Here is a 23,915-nt window from a genome sequence, read left to right as displayed (position 1 = left end):
GTTCCTACATAGCGACCCCGTGTCCCTACATAGCGACCCGTGTCCCTACATAGCACTCCGTATCCCTACATAGCACTCCGTGTCCCTACATAGCGCCCCGTGTCCCTACATAGTGCCCCGTGTCCCTACATAGTGCCCCGTGTCCCTACATAGCGCCCCGTGTCCCTACATAGTGACCCGTGTCCCTACATAGCGCCCGTGTCCCTACATAGTGACCTGTGTCCCTACATAGCGCCCGTGTCCCTACATAGTGGGCCCGTGTCCCTACATAGCGCCCCGTGTCCCTACATAGTGACCCGTGTCCCTACATAGTGGGCCCGTGTCCCTACATAGTGGGCCCGTGTCCCTACATAGCACTCTGTGTCCCTACATAGCGCTCTGTGTCCCTACATAGCGCTCCGTGTCCCTACATAGCGCCCCGTGTCCCTACATAGTGGGCCCGTGTCCCTACATAGCGCCCCGTGTCCCTACATAGTGGGCCCGTGTCCCTACATAGCGCCCCGTGTCCCTACATAGTGACCCGTGTCCCTACATAGTGGGCCCGTGTCCCTACATAGCGCCCGTGTCCCTACAAAGCGCCCCGTGTCCCTACATAGAGCCCAGTATCCCTACATAGCGACCCGCCCCGTGTCCCTACATAGTTCCCCATGTCCCTACATAGCGCCCCGTGTCCCTACATAGCGCCCCGTGTCCCTACATAGTGACCCGTGTCCCTACATAGTGGGCCAGTGTCCCTACATAGCTGCCCGTGTCCCTATTATTACCACATTTGATATGTTTCGTCCCCGAATTGGTAATGTGTCCCAATTGGCACCCTATTATCACTGCTTTTGACCAGGGCCGATAGGACAGTGGTCTATATACAGTTGAAGTCGGAAGTTTACATACACTTAGGTTGGAGTCATTAAAACTTGTTTTAGAACCACTCCACAAATTTCTTGTTAACAAACTATAACTTGAAAGGCAGCTCAGCAAGGAAGAAGGCACTGCTCCAAAACCGCCATAAAAAAAGCCAGACTACGGTTTGTAACTGCACATGGGGACAAAGATCATACTTTCTGGAGAAATGGCCTCTGGTCTGATGAAACAAAAAATTGAATTGTTTGGCCAGAATGACCATCGTTATGTTTGGAGGAGAAAGGGGGACGCTTGTAAGCTGAAGAACACCATCCCAACCGTGAAGCACGGGGGTGGCAGCGTCATGTTGTGGGGGTGCTTTGCTGCAGGAGGGACTGGTGCACTTTACAAAATAGATGGCATCATGAGGGTGGAAAATGATGTGGATATATTGAAAACATCAGTCAGGAAGTTAAAGTCTGGTCGCAAATGGGGGTCTTCCAAATGGACGCAAATGGGGGTCTTCCAAATGGACAATGACCCCAAGCATACAAAATGGCTTAAGGACAACAAAGTCAAGGTATTGGAGTGGCCATCACAAAGCCCTGACCTCAATCCTGTAGAAAATTTGTGGCAGAACTGAAAAAGCGTGTTCGAGCAAAGAGGCCCACAAACCTGACTCAGTTACACCAGCTGTCAGGAGGAATGGGCCAAAATTCACTCAACTTATTGTGGGAAGCTTGTGGAAGGTAGGTAACAGGGTTCCTTTTGGCACCCAGCCTGGTAACAATGTTCCATTTGGGACCCAGTCAGTAACAGGGTTCCATTTGGAACCCACAGTCAGGTAACAGGGTTCCAGTTGGGATGCAGCCTGTTCAGGGGGTTATAAGAAAGCTCAGAGAAAGTGGAGCCAATCTTAAGGGTGTGAAGAACGTAATGCTGTCCAACCAGATGTCACCCTCTTACAGCAACTAGAAAGACAGAGAACGGCTGAGGAGCACACAGAGCAGCTCTATATGGTCACCTGACACAGCCAATAGGATCATTTCACCTGGCTTTATTCATCTCATCTTCAGTTCAACACGTTCATCAAATCACGGCAAGGATCTCCCTGTAAGGATATTCTGTTTTTTCTGTAGACTCACAGACAAACCTTCAGAGCACACTGATCAAAACTAGGCTACATCCATTCACCCATTTTGGTTTGTTATGCATCTCTTTTAGATCATCTACTAGCATACATACGGGTCATACCTCCCCCAGTCAGGCTCTAATATACAGATAACCTGCATACCTCCCCCAGTCAGTCTCTAATATACACATAACCTGCATACCTCCCCCAGTCAGTCTCTAATATACACATAACCTGCATACCTCCCCCAGTCAGTCTCTAATATACACATAACCTGCATACCTCCCCTAGTCAGTCTCTAATATACAGATAACCTGCATACCTCCCCCAGTCAGTCTCTAATATACACATAACCTGCATACCTCCCCTGGTCAGTCTCTAATATACAGATAACCTGCATACCTCCCCAGTCAGTCTCTAATATACAGATAACCTGCATACCTCCCCCAGTCATTCTCTCATATACACATAACCTGCATACCTCCCCTAGTCAGTCTCTCTCTAATATACACATAATGTAACCTGCATACCTCCCCCAGTCAGTCTCTACTCTAATATACACATAACCTGCATACCTCCCCCAGTCAGTCTCTGCTCTAATATACACATAACCTGCATACCTCCCCCAGTCAGTCTCTACTCTAATATACACATAACCTGCATACCTCCCCCAGTCAGTCTCTGCTCTAATATACACATAACCTGCATACCTCCCTAGTCAGTCTCTAATATACAGATAACCTGCATACCTCCCCAGTCAGTCTCTAATATACAGATAACCTGCATACCTCCCCTGGTCAGTCTCTAATATACAGATAACCTGCATACCTCCCCAGTCAGTCTCTACTCTAATATACACATAACCTGCATACCTCCCCCAGTCAGTCTCTGCTCTAATATACACATAACCTGCATACCTCCCCCAGTCAGTCTCTAATATACAGATAACCTGCATACCTCCCTCAGTCAGTCTCTGCTCTAATATACACATAACCTGCATACCTCCCCCAGTCGGTCTCTAATATACAGATAACCTGCATACCTCCCCCAGTCAGTCTCTCTCTAACATACACATAATGAAACCTGCATACATCCCCCAGTCACTAATATACACATAACCTGCATACATCCCCCAGTCAGTCTCTACTCTAATATACACATAACCTGCATACATCCCCAGTCAGTCTCTACTCTAATATACACATAACCTGCATACCTCCCCCAGTCAGTCTCTACTCTAATATACACATAACCTGCATACCTCCCCCAGCCAGTCTCTATTCTAATATACACATAATGAAATCTGCATACCTCCCCCAGTCAATCACTAATGTACACATTACGAAACCTGCATACCTCTCCTTCTCTCATAGGACTGTCCTCTAACCAGTGGGCGTGGCCAGGTACAGTAATATAACTGTCCTCTAACCAGGGTAGAGTGTTGTGGGCGTGGCCAGATACGGTAATACGACTGTCCTCTAACCAGGGTAGAGTGTTGTGGGCGTGGCCAGGCATGGTAATAGGACTGTCCTCTAACCAATGGGCGTGGCCAGATACGGTAATAAGACTGTCCTCTAACCAGGGTAGAGTGTGGTGGGCGTGGCCAGGCATGGTAATATGACTGTCCTCTAACCAGGGTAGAGTGTTGTGGGCGTGGCAGAATACAGTAATACGACTGTCCTCTAACCAGTAGGCGTGGCCAGGTACAGTAATATGACTGTCGTGGGCGTGGCCAGGCTACGACTGTCCCACTTGTGGGGGTGGGTAGAGACTGTTGTGGGCGTGGCCAGGCATGGTACGACTGTCCTCTAACTTGTGGGGGTGACCAGATGTACGACTGTCCTCTAACTTGTGGGGGTGGCCAGATACAGTAATACGACTGTCCTCTAACTTGTGGGCGTGGCCAGGCATGGCAATACGACTGTCCTCTAACTTGTGGGGGTGACCAGATACAGTAATACGACTGTCCTCTAACTTGTGGGCGTGGCCAGATACAGTAATATGACTGTCCTCTAACTTGTGGGCGTGGCCAGGCATGGTAACAACAGAGTGCTCAGACACCAGAAAAGCAGATTAGATCAACAGGAAACACCCACTAGCCTATATTAACCTGTCACCGTGCATTTGAACACCATGTGTGTCTGTATTCTTAAAACTGAAGGAAATAAAAACGTTGATTGGGACAGTCTCAGGTTGTGTTTCTAACTAAACAGGGAGCAGAGCACCAGTGGACTAGCGATAAACCCTAAACAATGACAAGGCTAAAAGGCAGAAAAGCAGAATGGGTAAGTAGTAGAGATCCTAAACCAACAGCTTGGACAAACACTGTGGACGCAACATGTTGGAGTTGTAACATAAATGGTCACCATAGCAACGGCCCAACCATCTCTAGGCTCCAGGCTCCACGTCTCTCGTAGGCAGCCTGGACTGTTCTGGTCAATTCCTGTTGACTGAGAACTATTTGGGATACAAGTTGATTTGTAGAGCAGTGATTCAGTGCAGTCTGACTAGCTACTAGCTATCTCAAAACACCCAGTGAGAGTCAGGATGCCGGAAGAGGAGATTTGTCCATGTTTCTGTGAAATGAGTACATTGTCCAGTACCTAATACAGTCCATCAATGAGTACAGAGTACCTAATACAGTCCATCAATGAGTACAGAGTACCTAATACAGTCCATCAATGAGTACAGAGTACCTAATAGAGTCCATCAATGAGTACAGAGTACCTAATAGAGTCCATCAATGAGTACAGAGTACATAATACATAATGAGTACAGAGTACCTAATAGAGTCCATCAATGAGTACAGAGTACCTAATACAGTCCATCAATGAGTACAGAGTACCTAATACAGTCCATCAATGAGTACAGAGTACCTAATACATAATGAGTACAGAGTACCTAATACATAATGAGTACAGAGTACCTAATACATAATGAGTACAGAGTACATAATACATAATGAGTACAGAGTACCTAATAGAGTCCATCAATGAGTACAGAGTACCTAATACATAATGAGTACAGAGTACCTAATACATAATGAGTACAGAGTACCTAATACATAATGAGTACAGAGTACCTAATAGAGTCCATCAATGAGTACAGAGTACCTAATACATAATGAGTACATAAGCATGGCTCTACATATTGAGTACAGTCTACATAATACATAATGAGTACAGAGTACCTAATACATAATGAGTACAGAGTACAGAGCATTCTAAAGCACCAGCCCATCCCAGTAGAGTTCCCTCTTAAGAAATCCCCTGACTATAAGGCATGGCTCTAAGGCATGGCTCTATATTGATTAGTCTTCCTGGACTCTAGGCCAGTAGAGTTCCCTCTTAAGAAATCCCCTGACTATAAGGCATGGCTATAAGGCATGGCTCTATATTGATTAGTCTTCCTGGACTCTAGGCCAGTAGAGTTCCCTCTTAAGAAATCCCCTGACTATAAGGCATGGCTCTAAGGCATAGCTATAAGGCATGGCTCTATATTGATTAGTCTTCCTGGACTCTAGGCCAGTAGAGTTTCCTCTTAAGAAATCCCCTGACTATAAGGCTAGCTATAAGGCATGGCTCTATATTGATTAGTCTTCCTGGACTTGAGGCCAGTAGAGTTTCCTCTTAAGAAATCCCCTGACTATAAGGCATGGCTCTATATTGATTAGTCTTCCTGGACTCTAGGCCAGTAGAGTTCCCTCTTAAGAAATCCCCTGACTATAAGGCATGGCTCTAAGGCATGGCTCTATATTGATTAGTCTTCCTGGACTCTAGGCCTAAATGGTTGAATGAGAATTCACTTTTTAAACACCACTTTTAAAAACCTTGAATTCTGGGTTCTGCTTGTTCTGCAATATTACCAGGCAGCAAAAATCACTTTTACGGTAAAAAGCCTCCCTTCCTCCCCTCTGATATAAATTAGTCTACAGAAAGCTGTGGATCTGATTGGAGCTCCTGGCGTTCGTCCAAAATGGCACACTATTTTCCAAAATAGTGCACTGCTTTTGTCCAGGGCACACATTAAAAGTAGTGCACTATAAAGGGAATAGAGTGCTATTTGGGACTCAATCCTAATGTCTGAGAGATTCTACTGAGGATAATGGCATTAAGTTATAACCAGTTAAGGATGGCCTTACAGAGAACCAATCAACCAAACTGTCCAAACGCCTACCCGCCCGCCTGTCCAAACGCCTCCCCGCCTGCCTGTCCGAACGCCTGCGCAAACGCCTCCCCGCCCGCCTGTCCGAACACCTCCCGAACGCCTGCCCAAATGCCTCCCCGCCCGCCTGTCCGAACGCCTCCCCGCCCGCCTGTCCGAACGCCTGCCCAAACGCCTCCCCGCCCGCCTGTCCCGAACGCCTCCCCGCCTGCCTGCGTTTAAAACCTGGGTAAAGGACAACATTACTGCACCAGGGAGACTCAGTACACTGCTGGGTGGCCTTTCAGTTGGCCCAGCAGCCAGAGGAAGGTATTGTGTTCGGCCAAAAAACAGTTTGTCAGTTTTGTCGGTTGTCTTTCAGCCAAAGCAGTCTGTCCGTCTGTCTGTCCGCAAAAGTGTCTCTTCTGCATGTCTATCATTCAGCCAAAGCTGTGTGTCTTTCTGCCTGCCTGCCTGCCTGTCTATCATTCAGCCAAAGCTGTGTGTCTTTCTGCCTGCCTGTCTGCCTATCATTCAGCCAAACTGTGTGTCTTTCTGCCTGCCTGCCTGCCTATCATTCAGCCAAAGCTGTGTGTCTTTCTGCCTGCCTGCCTGCCTGCCCTATCATTCAGCCAAAACTGTGTGTCTTTCTGCCTGCCTGCCTGCCTGCCTGCCTATCATTCAGCCAAAGCTGTGTGTCTTTCTGCCTGCCTGCCTGCCTATCATTCAGCCAAAACTGTGTGTCCTGCCTGCCTGCCTGCCTATCATTCAGCCAAAACTGTGTGTCTTTCTGCCTGCCTGCCTATTATTCAGCCAAAGCTGTGTGTCTTTCTGCCTGCCTGCCTGCCTGCCTATCATTCAGCCAAAGCTGTGTGTCTGTTGCTAATGGAGATAAAGCGTCAACATAGAAATATGAACGATGCAGAGGACCGGTCCGGTGAACACAGTCCAAATGGACCAGCCAAGTACCTGATAATATCAGGATCCAACCTTCAGTTAGTGGACCAGCCATTAAATAGTCCAGCCACCCAAACTATTTACATTGACACCCACCTTTGTTTTTACACTGCTACTACTCGTTGTTTATTATCTATGCACAGTCACTTTACCTCTACCTACATGTACAAATGACCTCGACTAACCTGTACCCCCACACATTGACTCGGTACCGGTACCCCTTGTATATAGCCTCCACATTGACTCTGTACCGGTACCACCTGTATATAGCCTCCACATTGACCCGGTACTGGTACCCCCTGTATATAGCCTCCACATTGACTCTGTACCGTAACACCCTGTATATAGCCTCCACATTGACTCTGTCCCGTAACACCCTGTATATAGCCTCCACATTGACTCTGTACCGGTACCCCCTGTATATAGCCTCCACATTGACTCTGTACCGGTACCCCCTGTATATAGCCTCCACATTGACTCTGTACTGGTACCCCTGTATATAGCCTCCACATTGACTCTGTACCGGTACCCCCTGTATATAGCCTCCACATTGACTCTGTACCGGTACCCCCTGTATATAGCCTCCACATTGACTCTGTACAGTAACCCCTGTATATAGCCTCCACATTGACTCTGTACCGGTACACCCTGTATATAGCCTCAACATTGACTCTGTACAGTAACACCCTGTATATAGCCTCCACATTGACTCTGTACCGGTACCCCCTGTATATAGCCTCCACATTGACTCTGTACCGGTATCCCCTGTATATAGCCTCCACATTGACTCTGTACCGGTACCCCCTGTATATAGCCTCAACATTGACTCTGTACAGTAACACCCTGTATATAGCCTCCACATTGACTCTGTACCGTAACACCTTGTATATAGCCTCCACATTGACTCTGTACCGGTACCCCCTGTATATAGCCTCCACATTGACTCTGTACTGGTACCCCCTGTATATAGCCTCCACATTGACTCTGTACCGGTATCCCTTGTATATAGCCTCATTATAATTATTGTGTTACTAGCTAGCGTTACATGTGTGATCTGTGTAGTAATATTATTCATATTTGCATTGCTAGCTATAGCCTAATGTTAGCTAGCTAACATTGAACCTGGTTGGTTAGCTACCTGCAGATTCATGCAGGGTAGTAACGTCATGAGTTGAGATTATGGTTCATTGTTTAGCTAGCTAGCTGCATGTCTAAACAAAAGACTCCACTATGCAAGTAACCATTTCAATACAATGTTCATGATGTTCCTACGACAACTGTCGATAGATGTAGCTGATAAATTCACTCTCGGGTTATCTTGTTGTTTAAATAAAGGTTGAACAAAAATAATGAATAATATGCTGTTTATCGACTACAGCTCGGCATTCAACACCATAGTACCCTCCAAGCTCGTCATCAAGCTCGAGACCCTGGGTCTCGACCCCGCCCTGTGCAACTGGGTACTGGACTTCCTGACGGGCCGCCCCCCAGGTGGTGAGGGTAGGCAACAACATCTCCTCCCCGCTGATCCTCAACACTGGGGCCCCACAAGGGTGCGTTCTGAGCCCTCTCCTGTACTCCCTGTTCACCCACGACTGCGTGGCCACGCACGCCTCCAACTCAATCATCAAGTTTGCGGACGACACAACAGTGGTAGGCTTGATTACTAACAACGACGAGACGGCCTACAGGGAGGAGGTGAGGGCCCTCGGAGTGTGGTGTCAGGAAAATAACCTCACACTCAACGTCAACAAAAACAAGGGGATGATTGTGGACTTCAGGAAACAGCAGAGGGAACACCCCCCTATCCACATCGATGGAACAGTAGTGGAGAGGGTAGCAAGTTTTAAGTTCCTCGGCATACACATCACAGACAAACTGAATTGGTCCACTCACACAGACAGCATCGTGAAGAAGGCGCAGCAGCGCCTCTTCAACCTCAGGAGGCTGAAGAAATTCGGCTTGTCACCAAAAGCACTCACAAACTTCTACAGATGCACAATCGAGAGCATCCTGTCGGGCTGTATCACCGCCTGGTACGGCAACTGCTCCGCCCTCAACCATAAGGCTCTCCAGAGGGTAGTGAGGTCTGCACAACGCATCACCGGGGGCAAACTACCTGCCCTCCAGGACACCTACACCACCCGATGTTACAGGAAGGCCATAAAGATCATCAAGGACATCAACCACCCAAGCCACTGCCTGTTCACCCCGCTGTCATCCAGAAGGCGAGGTCAGTACAGGTGCATCAAAGCTGGGACCGAGAGACTGAAAAACAGCTTCTATCTCAAAAGGCCATCAGACTGTTAAACAGCCACCACTAACATTGAGTGGCTGCTGCCAACACACTGACACTGACACTGACTCAACTCCAGCCACTTTAATAATGGGAATTGATAGGAAATGATGTAAATATATCACTAGCCACTTTAAACAATGCTACCTTATATAATGTTACTTACCCTACATTATTCATCTCATATGCATACGTTGATACTGTACTCTATATCATCGACTGCATCCTTATGTAATACATGTATCACTAGCCACTTTAACTATGCCACTTTGTTTACATACTCATCTCATATGTATATACTGTACTCGATATCATCTACTGTATCTTGCCTATGCTGCTCTGTACCATCACTCATTCATATATCCTTATGTACATATTCTTTATCCCCTTACACTGTGTATAAGACAGTAGTTTTGGAATTGTTAGTTAGACTACTTGTTGGTTATTACTGCATTGTCGGAACTAGAAGCACAAGCATTTCGCTACACTCGCATTAACATCTGCTAACCATGTGTATGTGACCAATAACATCTGCTAACCATGTGTATGTGACCATTAACATCTGCTAACCATGTGTATGTGACCAATAAAATTAGATTTGATTTGATTTATTTCCAAGCCCTCTCATTGAGTGTGCCAGAGCGCAGAATAACTGACGAATGTACGAACGCTCAACACCCATATGGCCGGTGTCAGTAAAAGTTGGCAAAAAGCATAATTAAATAGTTGCCAGCAGCACAGTTTCAGTCACTAACACTCTGGATAACATGAAACAGCCTATCCAGCTCTGCTAGGCTGAGTAAAAATGGTCAGAGTGAGGTGTTCTCTCGTGTGTCTGGGAGTAGCTAGCAAGCTAACCAACGCTAGCCAGTTAGCTTGGGTGTTTGACTGCTGCTGTTAGGACAGAACGCTCGGATCAACTCTAATCCTCGGCCAGAGCGTCCAGTGTGGCTCTGGACGCTCCCAGAGCCAAACACTGAATTTACCAACGAACAATATGACAACGCTCTGAGTTTACAAATGCCCAGAGCACACAATGCATGAACACACCCGTAATATAAACCAGTCTTTAGTCTTGAACTCTTTGGTTGTTTAGTACACTACCGTACTCCCTCTGTTTAGCATTCAAATTTTGCCTCGTTAGACCGAATTGAGCCGGTCGGTCACAGATGTGATTGAGGGTAAAATCACCAAAATGTGATTGAGGGTAAAGTCACCAAAATGTGATTGAGGGTAAAGTCACCAAAATGTGATTGAGGGTAAAGTCACCAAAATGTGATTGAGGGTAAAGTCACCAAAATGTGATTGAGGGTAAAATCACCAAAATGTGATTGAGGGTAAAGTCACCAAAGAATGCACTGATAGCTACACAGTAGATCATTGTTACCTTCCCTTGTTCAAAAGTAGTGCACTACATAGGGAATAAGGTGCCATTTGGCACTCGGCCCTAACGTTGATCGTTACCTTGTCTCTGTCCTCCACCAGGTCAGTCAGTACATCATCAGGGTCCAGGATGCCCCCGTCACAGTACTCCACATGGTGGGTACGAACCAGGAAGTCACCCTCCTGTGGGAGGAAGCACATCAAACATCCTCATTTCATAAATGGAACATAAACAAGACCAAATCAAACATCCTCATTTCATAAATGGCACAACGAACACAACCAATCAACATTCTGATTTATGGTACACAAACATCATAAATCTCTATCGTCCACAGTTCCATCTCACAATAAGGCAAAATAAACAGCACCTATTTTTTTATTACAATAATATACATCTGTGAATCAGATCATTTGTAAATCCAATGTAATTTATGAAATTATAATGTTTGCCTAATGTTTTTAGGTTGGGCAACACTTGACAATGGAGAAAAGACTTCCAAGTCTGCCTAATAATGCAAGTGTCTGGCCTGAGTACAGTATCTACAGTAGCCCTCAACTATCTCAGCCAGATACAGGCACTCCCATTCTCTACTATGACCACAGTGATCCAGAGCTGGGGGTCTAGAGGGGAGGATGGAGCTGGGAGAACAGGGACTACAGCTGGGAGAACAGGGACTAGAGCTGGGGGTCTAGAGGGGAGGCTGGAGCTGGGAGAACAGGGACTAGAGCTGGGGGAGGCTGCAGCTGGGAGAAAAGGGACTACAGCTGGGAGAACAGGGACTAGAGCTGGGGGTCCAGAGTGGAGGCTGGAGCTGGGAGAACAGGGACTAGAGCTGGGGGTCTAGAGGGGAGGCTGGAGCTGGGAGAACAGGGACTAGAGCTGGGGGTCCAGAGTGGAGGCTGGAGCTGGGAGAACAGGGACTAGAGCTAGGGGTCTAGAGGGGAGGCAGGAGCTGGGAGAACAGGGAATAGAGCTGGGGGTCTAGAGGGGAGGCTGGAGCTGGGAGAACAGGGACTAGAGCTGGGGGTCTAGAGGGGAAGCTGGAGCTGGGAGAACAGGGACTAGAGCTAGGGGTCTAGAGGGGAAGCTGGAGCTGGGAGAGCAGGGACTAGAGGGAGGACTGGAGCTGGGAGAACAGGGACTAGAGCTGGGGGGTCTAGAGCTGGGGGTCTAGAGGGGAGGCTGGAGCTGGGAGAACAGGGACTAGAGCTGGGAGAACAGGGACTAGAGCTGGGAGAACAGGGACTAGAGCTGGGGGTCTAGAGGGGAGGCTGGAGCTGGGAGAACAGGGACTAGAGCTGGGAGAACAGGGACTAGAGCTGGCGTGGTTACATGTGGTCTGAGGTTGTGAGGCCAGGTGGATGTACTGCCAAATTCTCTAAAACGACAGATTTAGAAATGAACACGGTAGAGACAGTAGAGAAATGAACATTAAATTCACCGGCAACAGCTCTGGAGGACATTCCTGCAGTCAGCATGCAATTTCACGCTCCTCCAAAACTTGAGACATCTGTGGCATTGTGCTGTGTGACAAAACTGCACATTTTAGAGTGGCCTTTTATCATCCCCAGCACAAGGTGCACCTGTGTAATGATGTTGTTGTTTTAGTCAGCTCCTTGATATGCCACACTTGTCAGGTGGATGGATTATCTTGACAAAGGAGAAATGCTCACTAACAGTGTTGTAGGTGCTACCTTCACACTGTAGAGTTCTATACAGGACTGGGTGTTACCTTCACACTGTAGAGTTCTATACAGGACTGGGTGTTACCTTCACACTGTAGAGTTCTATACAGGACTGGGTGTTACCTTCACACTGTAGAGTTCTATACAGGACTGGGTGTTACCTTCACACTGTAGAGTTCTATACAGGACTGGGTGTTACCTTCACACTGTAGAGTTCTATACAGGACTGGGTGTTACCTTCACACTGTAGAGTTCTCTACAGGACTAGGTGTTACCTTCACACTGTAGAGTTCTCTACAGGACTGGGTGTTACCTTCACACTGTAGAGTTCTATACAGGACTAGGTGTTACCTTCACACTGTAGAGTTCTAATCTCATAATTTCTCCCTGTAAACAGATGATCATGTATCTCAGTTGTCATCTCAGCCTGTAGATATGCATTCATGTTGACCTCTTGTTGTTTTGGGGCAGTGGGAATATACTGCTGCGTTCTATTCTAGGATGGAAGACACGGTTACAGATGGATGGGGAGGTAGCATGTGGATGAGGCTGAGAGAAGGGTTAGGCAATACAGATGGATGGGTTAGGCAGCAATACAGATGGATGGGTTAGGCAGTAATACAGATGGTTGGGTTAGGGTTAGGCAGCAATACAGATGGATGGGTTAGGCAGTACTACAGATGTATGGGTTAGGCAGTAATACAGATGGATGGGTTAGGCAGCAATACAAATGGATGGGTTAGGGTTAGGCAGCAATACAGATGGTAGGGTTAGGCAGTAATACAGATGATTGGGTTAGGGTTAGGCAGCAGTACAGATGGATGGGTTAGGCAGTAATACAGGTGAATGGGTTAGGCAGTAATACAGATGGATGGGTTAGGCAGTAATACAGATGGATGGGTTAGGCAGCAATACAGACGGTTGGGTTAGGGTTAGGCAGCAATACAGATGGATGGGTTAGGCAGTAATACAGATGAATGGGTTAGGCAGTAATACAGATGGTTGGGTTAGACAGCAATACAGATGGATGGGTTAGGCAGTAATACAGATGGTTAGGTTAGGGTTAGGCAGAAATACAGATGGATGAGTTAGGCAGTAATACAGATGGTTGGGTTAGGCAGCAATACAGATGGTTGGGTTAGGCAGTAATACAGATGGTTGGGTCAGGGTTGGGCAGCAATGCAGATGGATTGGTTAGGCAGTAATACAGATGAATGGGTTAGGCAGTAATACAGATGATTGGGTTAGGGTTAGGCAGCAGTACAGATGGATGGGTTAGGCAGTAATACAGGTGAATGGGTTAGGCAGTAATACAGATGGATGGGTTAGGCAGTAATACAGATGGATGGGTTAGGCAGCAATACAGACGGTTGGGTTAGGGTTAGGCAGCAATACAGATGGATGGGTTAGGCAGTAATACAGATGAATGGGTTAGGCAGTAATACAGATGGTTGGGTTAGACAGCAATACAGATGGATGGGTTAGGCAGTAATACAGATGGTTAGGTTAGGGTTAGGCAGAAATACAGATGGATGAGTTAGGCAGTAATACAGATGGTTGGGTTAGGCAGCAATACAGATGGTTGGGTTAGGCAGTAATACAGATGGTTGGGTCAGGGTTGGGCAGCAATGCATATGGATTGGTTAGGCAGTAATACAGATGAATGGGTTAGGCAGTAATACAGATGATTGGATTAGGCAGTAATACAGATGGATGGGTTAGGCAGTAATACAGATGGATGGGTTAGGCAGCAACACAGATGGTTGGGTTAGGGTTAGGCAGCAAAACAGATGGATGGGTTAGGCAGTCATACAGATGGATTGGTTAGGCAGTAATACAGATGGATGGGTTAGGCAGTAATACAGATGGTTGGGTTAGGCAGTAATACAGATGGATGGGTTAGGCAGTAATACAGATGGATGGGTTAGGCAGTAATACAGATGGTTGTGTTAGGGTTAGGCAGCAATACAGATGGATGGGTTAGGCAGTAATACAGATGGTTGGGTTAGGCAGTAATACAGATGGATGGGTTAGGCAGTAATACAGATGGATGGGTTAGGCAGTAATACAGATGGATGGTTTAGGCAGCAATACAGATGGATGGTTTAGGCAGTAATACAGATGTTTGGGTTAGGCAGCAATACAAATGGATAGGTTAGGCAGCAATACAGATGGTTGGGTTAGGGTTAGGCAGCAATACAGATGGATGGGTTAGGCAGTAATACAGATGGATGGGTTAGGCAGTAATACAGATGGATGTGTTAGGCAGTAATACAGATGATGGGTTAGGCAGTAATACAGATGGATGGGTTAGGCAGTAATACAGATGGATGTGTTAGGCAGTAATACAGATGATGGGTTAGGCAGTAATACAGATGGATGGGTTAGGCAGTAATACAGATGGATGGTTTAGGCAGCAATACAGATGGATTGTTTAGGCAGTAATACAGATGTTTGGGTTAGGCAGCAATACAGATGGATGGGTTAGGCAGTAATACAGATGGATGGGTTAGGCAGTAATACAGATGGATGGTTTAGGGTTAGGCAGCAATACAGATGGATGGGTTAGGCAGTAATACAGATGGATGGGTTAGGCAGTAATACAGATGGTTGGGTTAGGCAGTAATACAGATGGATGGGTTAGGAGGTAATACAGATGGATGAGTTAGGCAGTAATACAGATGGATGGTTTAGGCAGCAATACAGATGGATGGTTTAGGCAGTAATACAGATGGTTGGATTAGGGTTAGGCAGTAATACAGATAGTTGGGTTAGGCAGTAATACAGCTGGATGGGTTAGGCAGCAATACAGATGGATGGGTGAGATAGCATGTGGATTAGACTGAGCTGATAGAAGACACTAGAAGCTTTGAGATATGAATCCAAAGCAGTAGCCCATTCCCATAAAAACAGACAGCTCGGAGAACCATTCAGTATTTTAAGACCATAATGGAATGAGCCTTCAGGCTTCATCGGGGTTTTGTCCTCCATCATTTTTAATGTATGTTATGTTTTCTCCGGCTGGGGCAGCCTACGGCTTTTAATTATCTCAGAAATCAGATAAACCAATCAATCAATAACTAACTTGACTGACTTAAGAAAAAAATGCCCAATGCGGCTGTTTTTAATCTCAATATTATTATTATTTTTTTTAAATACAATTAACTAAGTACCTTAATTTTAACAAATTGAAAATTGAAAAAATAAACAAAAAAATAGCTTCTTAGCAAAGAGCAATTTCTCAACAAGAATTGTAGCTAGGACTGTCTGGGAGCGGACTGAGAGGGGAGGGGAATCTGAAAACTAGCTGTTGTTGTCAGAGAGGACTCTCTTATTAACTCATTTTAGGCCTGGTGATGTCAACTACACAGGCTGACCAATCTGGCGGTCTATTCAAACAGGTCTTGCACTAAAAGGACATTATCATTTTCACAGTATTATTCCAACGTCAGTGTGGAAATACACAGTGTACAAAACATTAGGAACACCTGCTCTTTCCATGAATAGCTGACCATGTGTATCCTGTACATACCACTATACAGTGTATCCTGTACATACCATTACAGTGTATCCTGTACATACCACTACAGTGTATCCTGTACATACCATTACAGTGTATCCTGTACATACCATTACAGTGTATCCTGTACATACCATTACAGTGTATCCTGTACATACCACTACACAGTGTATCCTGTACATACCATTACAGTGTATCCTGTACATACCACTACACAGTGTATCCTGTACATACCACTATACAGTGTATCCTGTACATACCACTACACAGTGTATCCTGTACATACCACTACACAGTGTATCCTGTACATACCATTACAGTGTATCCTGTACATACCACTATACAGTGTATCCTGTACATACCATTACAGTGTATCCTGTACATACCACTATACAGTGTATCCTGTACATACCACTACACAGTGTATCCTGTACATACCATTACAGTGTATCCTGTACATACCATTACAGTGTATCCTGTACATACCACTATACAGTGTATCCTGTACATACCACTATACAGTGTATCCTGTACATACCACTATACAGTGTATCCTGTACATACCACTATACAGTGTATCCTGTACATACCATTACAGTGTATCCTGTACATACCACTACAGTGTATCCTGTACATACCATTACAGTGTATCCTGTACATACCATTACAGTGTATCCTGTACATACCACTATACAGTGTATCCTGTACATACCACTACACAGTGTATCCTGTACATACCACTACAGTGTATCCTGTACATACCATTACAGTGTATCCTGTACATACCATTACAGTGTATCCTGTACATACCACTACACAGTGTATCCTGTACATACCACTATACAGTGTATCCTGTACATACCATTACAGTGTATCCTGTACATACCACTACACAGTGTATCCTGTACATACCACTATACAGTGTATCCTGTACATACCACTATACAGTGTATCCTGTACATACCACTATACAGTGTATCCTGTACATACCACTACAGTGTATCCTGTACATACCACTACACAGTGTATCCTGTACATACCACTACACAGTGTATCCTGTACATACCACTACACAGTGTATCCTGTACATACCATTACACAGTGTATCCTGTACATACCAATACAGTGTATCCTGTACATACCACTACACAGTGTATCCTGTACATACCATTACAGTGTATCCTGTACATACCACTATACAGTGTATCCTGTACATACCACTATACAGTGTATCCTGTACATACCACTATACAGTGTATCCTGTACATACCATTACAGTGTATCCTGTACATACCACTACACAGTGTATCCTGTACATACCACTATACAGTGTATCCTGTACATACCACTACACAGTGTATCCTGTACATACCACTACACAGTGTATCCTGTACATACCACTATACAGTGTATCCTGTACATACCACTATACAGTGTATCCTGTACATACCATTACACAGTGTATCCTGTACATACCATTACACAGTGTATCCTGTACATACCACTATACAGTGTATCCTGTACATACCACTACAGTGTATCCTGTACATACCATTACAGTGTATCCTGTACATACCACTACACAGTGTATCCTGTACATACCACTACACAGTGTATCCTGTACATACCACTACACAGTGTATCCTGTACATACCACTATACAGTGTATCCTGTACATACCACTACACAGTGTATCCTGTACATACCACTACACAGTGTATCCTGTACATACCACTACACAGTGTATCCTGTACATACCACTATACAGTGTATCCTGTACATACCACTACACAGTGTATCCTGTACATACCACTATACAGTGTATCCTGTACATACCACTATACAGTGTATCCTGTACATACCACTATACAGTGTATCCTGTACATACCATTACACAGTGTATCCTGTACATACCATTACAGTGTATCCTGTACATACCACTACACAGTGTATCCTGTACATACCATTACAGTGTATCCTGTACATACCACTACACAGTGTATCCTGTACATACCACTATACAGTGTATCCTGTACATACCACTACACAGTGTATCCTGTACATACCACTACACAGTGTATCCTGTACATACCACTATACAGTGTATCCTGTACATACCACTATACAGTGTATCCTGTACATACCACTACACAGTGTATCCTGTACATACCATTACAGTGTATCCTGTACATACCACTATACAGTGTATCCTGTACATACCATTACAGTGTATCCTGTACATACCATTACACAGTGTATCCTGTACATACCATTACACAGTGTATCCTGTACATACCATTACACAGTGTATCCTGTACATACCATTACAGTGTATCCTGTACATACCATTACACAGTATGTAATTAAACAACACAGAGCAGAGTAATGAAATTATGTAAATCAGTAGGAACAGTTACTGTCTGTGTGTGTATGTGCGTGTGTGTCTGACCGTGTGTGTGTGTCAGATCATAACCATGGGCAGCCGGGTCGCTGTAGGAGATGCCAACGGTCCATAACCTAGCCTAATAACATTACAGTGCTCATAAACATTGATGACGATAGTAAATCAGGGCCTGAGCGAGTGAGAGAGAGAGACAGACACAGACACAGAGAGAGAAAGATTCATCTCAGATGGCAAGTCCGTGTCTCTTCTGCTCTCTGCGCCTGGATATGATGAGCTGAACCAAAATCATCAGGAAACAACTCTTCTCACACCACAGTTAGATCTCCACCAAGCCTCGGCCCTGTGCATCACCACTATCTCTAGACAGTTAGATCTCCACCAACCCTCGGCCCTGTGCATCACCACAATCTCTAGACAGTTAGATCTCCACCAACCCTCGGCCCTGTGCATCACCACTATCTCTAGACAGTTAGATCTCCACCAACCCTCGGCCCTGTGCATCACCACTATCTCTAGACAGTTAGATCTCCACCAACCCTCGGCCCTGTGCATCACCACTATCTCTAGACAGTTAGATCTCCACCAACCCTCGGCCCTGTTCGTGCATCACCACTATCTCTAGACAGTTAGATCTCCACCAAGCCTCGGCCCTGTGCATCGTCACAATCTCTAGACAGTTAGATCTCCACCAAGCCTCGGCCCTGTGCATCACCACAATCTCTAGACAGTTAGATCTCCACCAACCCTCGGCCCTGTGCATCACCACTATCTCTAGACAGTTAGATCTCCACCAACCCTCGGCCCTGTGCATCACCACAATCTCTAGACAGTTAGATCTCCACCAACCCTCGGCCCTGTGCATCACCACTATCTCTAGACAGTTAGATCTCCACCAACCCTCGGCCCTGTGCATCACCACTATCTCTAGACAGTTAGATCTCCACCAACCCTCGGCCCTGTGCATCACCACTATCTCTAGACAGTTAGATCTCCACCAACCCTCGGCCCTGTGCATCACCACTATCTCTAGACAGTTAGATCTCCACCAAGCCTCGGCCCTGTGCATCGTCACAATCTCTAGACAGTTAGATCTCCACCAAGCCTCGGCCCTGTGCATCACCACAATCTCTAGACATTTACATCTCCACCAAGCCTCAGCCTTGTGCATCGTCACAATCTCTAGACAGTTAGATCTCCACCAAGCCTCGGCCCTGTGCATCACCACAATCTCTAGACAGTTAGATCTCCACCAAGCCTCAGCCTTGTGCATCGTCACAATCTCTAGACAGTTAGATCTCCACCAAGCCTCGGCCCTGTGCATCGTCACAATCTCTAGACAGTTAGATCTCCACCAAGCCTCGGCCCTGTGCATCGTCACAATCTCTAGACAGTTAGATCTCCACCAAGCCTCGGCCCTGTGCATCGTCACAATCTCTAGACAGTTAGATCTCCACCAAGCCTCGGCCCTGTGCATCGTCACAATCTCTAGACAGTTAGATCTCCACCAAGCCTCGGCCCTGTGCATCACCACTATCTCTAGACAGTTAGATCTCCACCAACCCTCGGCCCTGTGCATCACCACTATCTCTAGACAGTTAGATCTCCACCAACCCTCGGCCCTGTGCATCACCACTATCTCTAGACAGTTAGATCTCCACCAAGCCTCGGCCCTGTGCATCGTCACTATCTCTAGACAGTTGTACACTAATAGATACTCATATAATCATAACAGCCAATAGGAACGTCATCACAGTCTCTACACAGTAGTACTGAACAGCGTCAGAACAGAACTGATCTCTAAAGACTCTGCTTCATTCTGTACTTTTAGACAGTAATATTGTACCAGCTGTTTTAAAAAAGTAAAGCTGAGGCAGACAGATTTTCAGGAATTGTCTGGTTTCTCCGTAGCAAAAATAAATAAAAATCATCGGAATTACTCATCTTCACTAGCTTCTCGGAAACAAAACCTCACTGAGAACGAATGACGTGTAAAATGCCTGAGTTTCCGCCTTTTACAATTCACCCTGGGTCTATCCAATAGAAAACTGGTCCTGGCCTAACCCTGGGTCTATCCAATAGAAAACTGGTCCTGGCCTAACCCTGGGTCTATCCAACAGAAAACTGGTCCTGGCCTAACCCTGGGTCTATCCAATAGAAAACTGGTTCTGGCCTAACCCTGGGTCTATCCAATAGAAAACTGGTCCTGGCCTAACCCTGGGTCTATCCAATAGAAAACTGGTCCTGGCCTAACCCTGGGTCTATCCAATAGAAAACTGGTCCAGGCCTAACCCTGGGTCTATCCAATAGAAAACTGGTCCTGGCCTAACCCTGGGTCTATCCAATAGAAAACTGGTCCTGGCCTAACCCTGGGTCTATCCAATAGAAAACTGGTCCTGGCCTAACCCTGGGTCTATCCAATAGAAAACTGGTCCTGGCCTAACCCTGGGTCTATCCAATAGAAGACTGGTCCTGGCCTAACCCTGGGTCTATCCAATAGAAGACTGGTCCTGGCCTAACCCTGGGTCTATCCAATAGAAAACTGGTCCTGGCCTAACCCTGGGTCTATGCAATAGAAAACTGGTCCTGGCCTAACCCTGGGTCTATCCAATAGAAAACTGGTCCTGGCCCAACCCTGGGTCTATCCCATAGAAAACTGGTCCTGGCCAAACCCTGGGTCTATCCAATAGAAAACTGGTCCTGGCCTAACCCTGGGTCTATCCAATAGAAAACTGGTCCTGGCCTAACCCTGGGTCTATCCAATAGAAACCTGGTTCTGGCCTAACCCTGGGTCTATCCAATAGAAAACTGGTTCTGGCCTAACCCTGGGACTATCCCATAGAAAACTGGTCCTGGCCAAACCCTGGGTCTATCCAATAGAAAACTGGTCCTGGCCTAACCCTGGGTCTATCCAAAAGAAAACTGGTCCTGGCCTAACCCTGGGTCTATCCAATAGAAAACTGGTCCTGGCCTAACCCTGGGTCTATCCAATAGAAAACTGGTCCTGACCTAACCCTGGGAATATCCAATAGAAAACTGGTCCTGGCCTAACCCTGGGTCTATCCAATAGAAAACTGGTCCTGGCCTAACCCTGGGTCTATCCAATAGAAACCTGGTCCTGGCCTAACCCTGGGTCTATCCAATAGAAACCTGGTTCTGGCCTAACCCTGGGTCTATCCAATAGAAAACTGGTTCTGGCCTAACCCTGGGACTATCCCATAGAAAACTGGTCCTGGCCAAACCCTGGGTCTATCCAATAGAAAACTGGTCCTGGCCTAACCCTGGGTCTATCCAATAGAAAACTGGTCCTGGCCTAACCCTGGGTCTATCCAATAGAAAACTGGTCCTGGCCTAACCCTGGGTCTATCCAATAGAAAACTGGTCCTGGCCTAACCCTGGGTCTATCCAATAGAAAACTGGTACTGTTGGTCTACGCCTGTGTCCCCATCTAGGATATACCCTGTAGAAGTCTGTTCCTAGACCCAGCTGATACACACTATATACCCTGTAGAAGTTAAAATCCCCCAGCACCACAACAGAGGGCTCAGGCAGGTGGAGAGGATCCTGAACAAAGACAAGAAAAACAGTCTTGACAAAGTAGCTGAGCAAGACGGATCCACATTCCTCTGTAGAACCGGAGTTGTCTTTGGAAAAGTCTGACCTTGTTTTTAATACGGTGTTTGCGAAGACATACATTTTCTGTCCCTCTCCCCCTCTCTCTAAGATGTGATTATGAGTCTTTGAGAATGTGTAGCTCACTACCTAGCTCACTATCTAGCTCACTATCTAGCTCACTACCTAGCTCACTATCTAGCTCACTACCTAGCTCACTGTCGATCTCACTGCCTAGCTCACTGCCTAGTTCACTACCTAGCTCACTGCCTAGCTCACTGCCTAGCTCACTGCCTAGCTCACTGCCTAGCTCACTGCCTAGCTCACTACCTAGCTCACTACCTAGCTCACTACCTAGCTCACTGCCTAGCTCACTACCTAGCTCACTGCCTAGCTCACTACCTAGCTCACTACCTAGCTCACTACCTAGCTCACTACCTAGCTCACTACCTAGCTCACTGCCTAGCTCACTGTCGATCTCACTGCCTAGCTCACTACCTAGCTCACTGCCTAGCTCACTGTCGATCTCACTGCCTAGCTCACTGCCTAGCTCACTGCCTAGCTCACTGCCTAGCTCACTGTCGATCTCACTACCTAGCTCACTGCCTAGCTCACTGTCGATCTCACTACCAGCTCACTACAGCTCACTGTCGATCTCACTGCCTAGCTCACTGCCTAGCTCACTGCCTAGCTCACTACCTAGCTCACTACCTAGCTCACTGCCTAGCTCACTACCTAGCTCACACCTAGCTCACTACCTAGCTCACTGCCTAGCTCACTATCAGCTCACTGCCTAGCTCACTGCCTAGCTCACTGCCTAGCTCACTGCCTAGCTCACTATCTAGCTCACTGCCTAGCTCACTGCCTAGCTCACTGCCTAGCTCACTGCCTAGCTCACTACCTAGCTCACTACCTAGCTCACTACCAACGAGGGGCAGACGTATGGTATTGATCCTGTGTGAAGTGTTGCCAAAGGATCCTTTTTACAGTCCGCGTAGTTACAGTCCGCGTAGTTACAGTCCGCGTAGTTACAGTCCGCGTAGCTCTCTCCCCATCATGGAGAAGTAGATACAGCCTACAGAGTAGTTCTCTCCCCATCATGGAGAAGTAGCTCCAGCCTACAGAGTAGTTCTCTCCCCATCATGGAGAAGTAGACCCAGCCTACAGAGTAGTTCTCTCCCCATCATGGAGAAGTAGACCCAGCCTACAGAGTAGTTCTCTCCCCATCATGGAGAAGTAGACCCAGCCTACAGAGTAGTTCTCTCCCCATCATGGAGAAGTAGACCCAGCCTACAGAGTTGTTCTCTCCCCATCACGGAGAAGTAGACCCAGCCTACAGAGTAGTTCTCTCCCCATCACGGAGAAGTAGACCCAGCCTACATAGTTGTTCTCTCCCCATCATGGAGAAGTAGATCCAGCCTACAGAGTAGTTCTCTCCCCATCATGGAGAAGTAGATCCAGGCTACCACCCTGTTTGAAAGATGTTTAACTTTGTGTTGTAAAACTACCCATACGTCTACAACGTAGGGCTTAACTTACTGTCAGAATAAATGCTAACATGAAGTTATAATCAGAACATGACCTATCAGCCTACTGTTAAGTAGCTAGGAATAGCTTTATCCGACCTCTGACACCCATAGAATCATAACCCATATAAACGGTAACCTGTCTGTATTGCCAGTAACATTCCATACGGCTGAGTTACTCTTCCTCTCCCTGGATGGTAACATTTTTCTAACAGACCGCCCTGCCTCCTCCTCTGTGCTAATTGTTTTGTTTTCTGGCGCCGGGCCATGGGTTTAGATGCTATCAGCTCATTCTGGCAGAATTCAGCTTGCTCAGCCCTGTTCATCTCAGCATTCAGGCATCTGGCATTCCCGGCCCTTATGAAAAAATAGCACCGCAGCTCCCTCCCTCCATCCCTCCCTCTATCCCTCCCTCCCTC

The 23,915-nt window shown here is 46.4% G+C and overlaps 1 protein-coding gene across 8 annotated transcripts in view; it reads right to left on the bottom strand.

Annotated features, from left to right (window-relative positions):
• The window catches only part of pard3bb (par-3 family cell polarity regulator beta b), a 359,080-nt gene that overhangs the window by 317,614 nt on the left and 17,551 nt on the right, over positions 1-23,915 (bottom strand). For all 8 annotated transcript variants that reach the window (XM_042320041.1, XM_042320039.1, XM_042320042.1 and 5 more), the window contains one exon: positions 10,830-10,931. In XM_042320041.1, coding sequence (XP_042175975.1) covers positions 10,830-10,931 — 102 coding nt within the window. The remainder of the gene's footprint in view (positions 1-10,829; positions 10,932-23,915) is intronic.

The sequence above is a fragment of the Oncorhynchus tshawytscha genome, linkage group LG03 (genome assembly GCF_018296145.1).
Source record: "Oncorhynchus tshawytscha isolate Ot180627B linkage group LG03, Otsh_v2.0, whole genome shotgun sequence".
In the NCBI taxonomy this organism is placed as follows: Eukaryota; Metazoa; Chordata; class Actinopteri; order Salmoniformes; family Salmonidae; genus Oncorhynchus; species Oncorhynchus tshawytscha.
Note: the sequence above shows the minus strand (reverse complement) of the source record. Positions and strands in the feature narration are given on the sequence as shown.